The sequence below is a fragment of the Anopheles merus genome, chromosome 2L, assembly GCF_017562075.2.
Source record: "Anopheles merus strain MAF chromosome 2L, AmerM5.1, whole genome shotgun sequence".
NCBI classification, from domain to species: domain Eukaryota; kingdom Metazoa; phylum Arthropoda; class Insecta; order Diptera; family Culicidae; genus Anopheles; species Anopheles merus.
In genome coordinates, this window is record NC_054083.1 from 9108244 (window position 1) to 9113870 (window position 5627).

The following is a 5627-nucleotide window of genomic DNA, read 5'->3' on the forward strand; positions in this document are numbered from 1 at the left end:
CAAGTAACAAGCAACGCCAGGGAAGCCATTTATCCACAAATGTAGCAACTTTGCCTCTACGCCCTTGTATATTAAGTGTGTAGCGACCTCGGCCGCTACGATAAGAAAATATCGATCAGATAAGCTTCGTTTAGATGTAGATATCGACAAGATACGTGTAGACGCGTCTTAAGGCGGCCTTATCAAAATCGACGGCTACTGTGCGGGGTTCGTGGATCGGAGGTTCGGCGGAGCGATGGCGGTTGAGGAAGACGCGAACATTTTTCGTGGACTCATTCTCATTCTGGTGGTGGATTTAAGCGGATGTTAATAAAGTGTTGCAGGAGGAATATTTAATTTATTTAATTTATTTAATAATATAAGTAGTGCTGTGCGTTTCCGAAAAAGTAGTTTAGTCGTTTCAAGTGTATGTCTTCGGCTGACACAAAATCGTCAATGATATCGCAACCTAATAGACTCGTAAAGGGCGTAGGGTTGTTGACATGTGTTGGATATTTGTCGTCACAAAAATCCTTGTGGTTCCGATGCGCGCATTGTTCACCATACGGGAAGTACATTCGGTGTCCTTCCAACTCACCAACGATTGTGCACTTCATGCAGGCGCTGTACGCATTATGCGATTTAACACCTGAAAGAAGAAAAAAATACACAAAAAATCAGAAATAACTCGTTTCACCGCATACAAATGTAATGGTTAAGTGGACAAACGCATAACGTATTTTAGGCGCTCCAGTCGCTAACCCGTTGCAAGAGATTTCTTGTTACAACGGTTTAGTCGTAATGAAAGCGTTGACTGTATATAGTGCATTTTATCAACATACCTTTAATAAATGCTCGTGCCGGAGCATCTGCAATTATTGCACGCGCTTCCACCCAGTAAGAGGGGGATTTAATTGTCAGACATGTCACAAACAGTCTGTTCATTTCGTCCACAAACGGCTGCAAAAACTCCTTGACGAATAACGGTTTTGATTCGCCACAGAATATCGCAACCGTCATTACAGGAGTATCTGGAACGTTATGAGCCTGCATGAGAATTGGCCAAAATTGGGTCCGACTGCTCTTGTGCAGGGGTAGGCCATCCACAAAAATATTCAACTCGAACCCCTCCTGGGTTGGCTGACAATCGCTGGAATAGAAAAAAAATATGAGCACATGACCAGAAGCACTGTCAGTTAAATGAGATTTAAAACATGCTTACCGAAAATATGAAAGCAGGCATTTTTCCACACCCTGGTAAAAAGCAAGCTGCCCACCTGCGATTGGTGTAAGGGCTGTCTCCGGTGCTCCGGACACAGGCGTGTTCATCAACGTCCGTGCATCTCGGGGCAATTTGGTCAGGGGGAAGTGATGTCGCAAATGGCCCAGCAAAAGGTTCAAACTGCGATGAGTTAGTCCAGTTTGCCGGGCCCACATCCTCAAGCCATCCTCTCACGAAAGATCTCCGTACGGATGGTCTGGCATTTCCACCACGACCTGGATATCCTCCACGTCTGTATCCTCGCCGCTGCTTGCGTCGGTCGTACCTTCCTCCTCGCTTTCACTAAGCGGAGCAGCATCGTCTGCAACATAACACATGATACACATGAGAGCACAACATAAGCAGCATACAGCATAACGATCGTTACTTACCGATCACTTCCATGGGCATCGGAACATCTTCAAACTGCACTGGCACAGCATCACGCGCTCGGTCATTTAAAATATAGTCACGAAAACCATTGTTAAACACTGATCGCTATATTCACCGTTCAGCATATAATCACCGTTCACCGATCACTTACCCACAGTCGGAGGTTCTGCCTGCTGGGCAAGAAGGAGTTCCCTTTCCACTTCCTCCAGACACTGCTTGTAGAGCCGGGCAATTGCGTGGGACATCAAGCCACTTTTCTTGTCCTGATTCGAGGCCATTTTCACGCTTTCTATAGGGAAACTTTTCACGGGAGGGATGAGCACTGGTTGTATTTGTGTTGACGTTTGTTTACATTTTCTATCGGTACCGGTACCGGTCTTAAAATTGGGCTGCACGCGAGAAAGAGATAGCACTACTCAAAGAATGACAACGCAAGACGGCTGACAGCTATTTGCCGTCTGACGCACCAACACATCCAAACCTTCGACAGCGCATTCAGGCGAGGGGTATGAGGCAGAGCCAGGGACGGGTAGCTCGAAACGCTGCTTGACAAATTTGCCGTAGGAGGGAAAAAGAAAGCATGAGAAAATGCGCGAAAGGGAATGATTTCTTCCGTCGCTTTGCACAGGGGGTTGCTTTGTCTGTTTTCGAACAGGTACTCGAATCTAATTCTAGCTTTGTGGCTAGAATAATCTTGACTGATAATTGCAGGCTAGTTTTATACGTGGTTTTGTATGGAGTGTTTACATGATTTCAGCCTCCAACTGTCAAACTCCATACAAAAAAATAACTAGAATCGTGAAGGCCCCCAAACTTAGACTGAAGAATGCCTCTCGTACGTGTAATAGAGCAAGAGAATTGTTATGTCACCTTACATATTTATTATTTTATTTATTTATCTTCTTGGCTTCATCCAAAAGAATCATTTGTGGTTTTCTGTTTTTGTTGTTTTTATTCATCATCATCAGGAAATTCAATTCCCTCTATCAACATTGACAGAAAATATCAACTCGGGGCCAAATCAGAAAATGAGTATGCCGAATTTTGATTTTCCGACTGGCATCTATCTGTCAAACCCTGTTTGAAGGATAGGTTCCATAATCGAATGACAGTATTTTCCTCTGTGTAATAAGGCCTTAACAAAATCGTAAGAACCGTTATGTTACACCTCGCGAGGCCCCCAGCAAAACAGTAAAACGTTTTTGATGAGATTTACGTACTCTGGAGCGAGAAGACATGTCAGGTTTCTTGGATGATGTGCGATAGCACAATGCAACCGGTGATAAGCAGGCTTACGCACACACTAAAGAATGAACACACTTATAACTCTTTAACCTTGCCCCCGCCTTGTAAACTACAGTGACTTGCCTTGTAAACTCTTGTTTTTTGCAACGTTTTTATTTATGGACCGGATAGCCCACATGTCAGTTTGGAAAGGGGGGGGGGAGGTAGAGGATTTGAAAATCAGTACCGAAAACTGAAAACAGAAAACAGGAAGAGAAAACAAAAGAACAAAAAAAAATATCTACTTTGACGGGTCCCCTCTATGGTAGGGCCTCAGTCGGCCGCCTAGTCCGCCTACCGTTAGATCCGCCGCTGCCATACTCAGAGGATTACTTTCTTTATGTTTAGCTTCGACTATCCAGAGTCATTTGCTTTTTGTTCGTGCTTGTTTTCTTTAAAGTATGTTTGTGTGTATTTTTCCCCTCTGACATCGGCTTGTTTTTGTATATGTTCCTGTTTATGGCGTAGGGTTGGGTTCTCTATTCTTATGTTTTTCGGTTTATTATTTTATATTGTTATTTTTGTGGAATAACGGTCTATCACTGTCAGGCGTGATGCTACCTGGCATGAATATGATGTCAAGTGACAGGAGGTAGAGTATAAAAGTAAGTTGCGTGCTTGAATAAAATCTCTCTCTGCGTTCTGAACTCTACCCGCAAGTGTGCTGTGTAATTTCATCGCGATTCTGCTAACAGGTTATGGGCGAAATGGCGGACTCCCAACGATTTATTGTGCAAAGGTTGACGAGCCAAAACTACCAAACGTGGAAGTTTAAAATGCAAATGCTCCTAGAATGGGATGAGCTATGGTGCTCTGTAAGTGAACAAAAACCAGAGCCAATTACTGCGTGGAGCCTAAAAGATTCGCGTGCTTGAAATTGCGACATGAAGAGAAATTGCCGTTTATTGAACCGTGCTCAAGCACAAAGCAAAGGTGAGAGTAGTAATTCGGCGAAAGTTGCTCACAGCGAGGCGGCAGAACCGATGGCTTGGATGACTTACAGTGCAGCGCCAGCAAACTTGTACGTCCATAGTGGTGCATCGCGACACATGACGAGCGATAGAACTTCCTTTGAAAGAATGTAGAGTTGTAGTGAAATACACGTTACACTAGCCGATGATGGAAAAGCTAAAATTGAAGGCGTTGGTTCCGGGACATTAGTGTGTGTGAACCAGGATGGAGAACGTTCGGCAATAAAAGTGTGTGAAGTGCTATACGTACCGAAATTGGCAAGCAGACTTATATCTGTAAGCAGTTTGGTGAAAAAAGGTATGCATGTGGTGTTCCATGTGAATCCATGTAAAATGAAGCGGTGGTACAGAGTGATCGCCGTGGCGGAGAGATGCGGAAATTTGTACAAGCTGAGCTGCGGCGTGGATGCTTTGGTGAGTACAACAACTCGGAAAGAAAATGCTTATCTACATTTGTGGAACGCTCTAAAAACAAAAATAATAAACTGTGCAAGAAATATACTCCCACCACGTCGTGGCAACACCAAATCTGGCTGGTTCGACGATGAATGCAGACAAGTGACCGAACGTAAGAATACTGCATACCGAGCAATGCAGCAACGGCATAGAACGCGGGCATGCGCAGAGGAATATTCACGGCTCAGACGCGAAGAGAAACGAGTTCACCGCTCTAAGAAGCATGCTTTGGAAGAGCAAAACATGCGGGAACTCGAGCAAACCAGAGAGGCGTACGGACCGACACGAAAGTTTTACCAAGCGATAGCAGGTCACCGAAACAACGTGGTACCTAAGGTAACCTGCTGTCGCAACAAGGATGGAGATCTGGTTAGTAACCAGCCAGAGGTCCTCTCGCGGTGGGCTCAGTACTTTGATGAATTACTCAACGACCAGTTAAACGAACAGCTAGAAGCGCCACTAGCAGATAGTGTCATGCTACTGCCACCTAGCATAGAAGAAACACGAAAGGCTATCCGTCGGCTGAAAAATAACAAGGCACCCGGAACCGACGGAATTGCAGCTGAACTGGTCAAGAATGGAGGTGCACGACTAGAAAACGAGATTCATCAAATTGTTACTGAGGTGTGGGATAGCGAATCGATGCCTTGTGATTGGAATCTCGGCATCATCTACCCCGTATACAAGAAGGGAGACAGGTTGGACTGCAACAACTACAGGGGTATTACGGTGTTGAATACCGCCTATAAATATTCTCCCTGATCCTTCAGGATCGCCTTGTCCCGCACGTCGAAGAGATAGTAGGAAACTATCAAAGAGGATTCCGAAACGGAAAATCAACCACTGATCAGATCATCACCATGCGGCAGATCTTGGAGAAGATGGCTGAATACAAAAACGACACATACCATCTCTTCATAGACTTCAAAGCCGCATACGATAGCATAGCCAGGGTAAAACTGTACGACGCTATGAGCTCATTTGGAATCCCGGCCAAACTGATAAGGCTAGTTAGAATGACTATGACCAACGTCACATGCCAGGTGAGGGTGGATGGAAAACTCTCAGGACCTTTTGCTACCACCAAAGGTCTGCGCCAGGGGGACGGGCTTGCCTGTCTCCTATTCAACTTGGCGCTAGAGAGGGCCATCCGCGACTCGAGGGTGGAGACTACGGGAACCATCTTCTATAAGTCAACCCAGATCCTGGCATACGCTGATGATATAGACATCATTGGTCTGCGGCTCTCCTATGTAGCAGAAGCCTACCAAGGGATTGAGCAG

At 45.2% G+C, this 5627-nt stretch overlaps 1 protein-coding gene across 1 annotated transcript; it reads right to left on the reverse strand.

Annotated features, from left to right (window-relative positions):
• Positions 1–350: 350 nt before the first annotated feature.
• Positions 351–2016, reverse strand: LOC121591553. Its single transcript, XM_041912198.1, has 4 exons — positions 1633–2016; positions 1202–1562; positions 822–1129; positions 351–628 (listed from the first exon to the last, which is right to left on the reverse strand). The coding sequence occupies exons 2-4, from the start codon at positions 1414–1416 to the stop codon at positions 351–353; spliced, it is 801 nt and encodes a 266-aa protein (XP_041768132.1). The 5' UTR covers positions 1417–1562; positions 1633–2016.
• Between the last annotated feature and the right edge of the window lie 3611 nt (positions 2017–5627).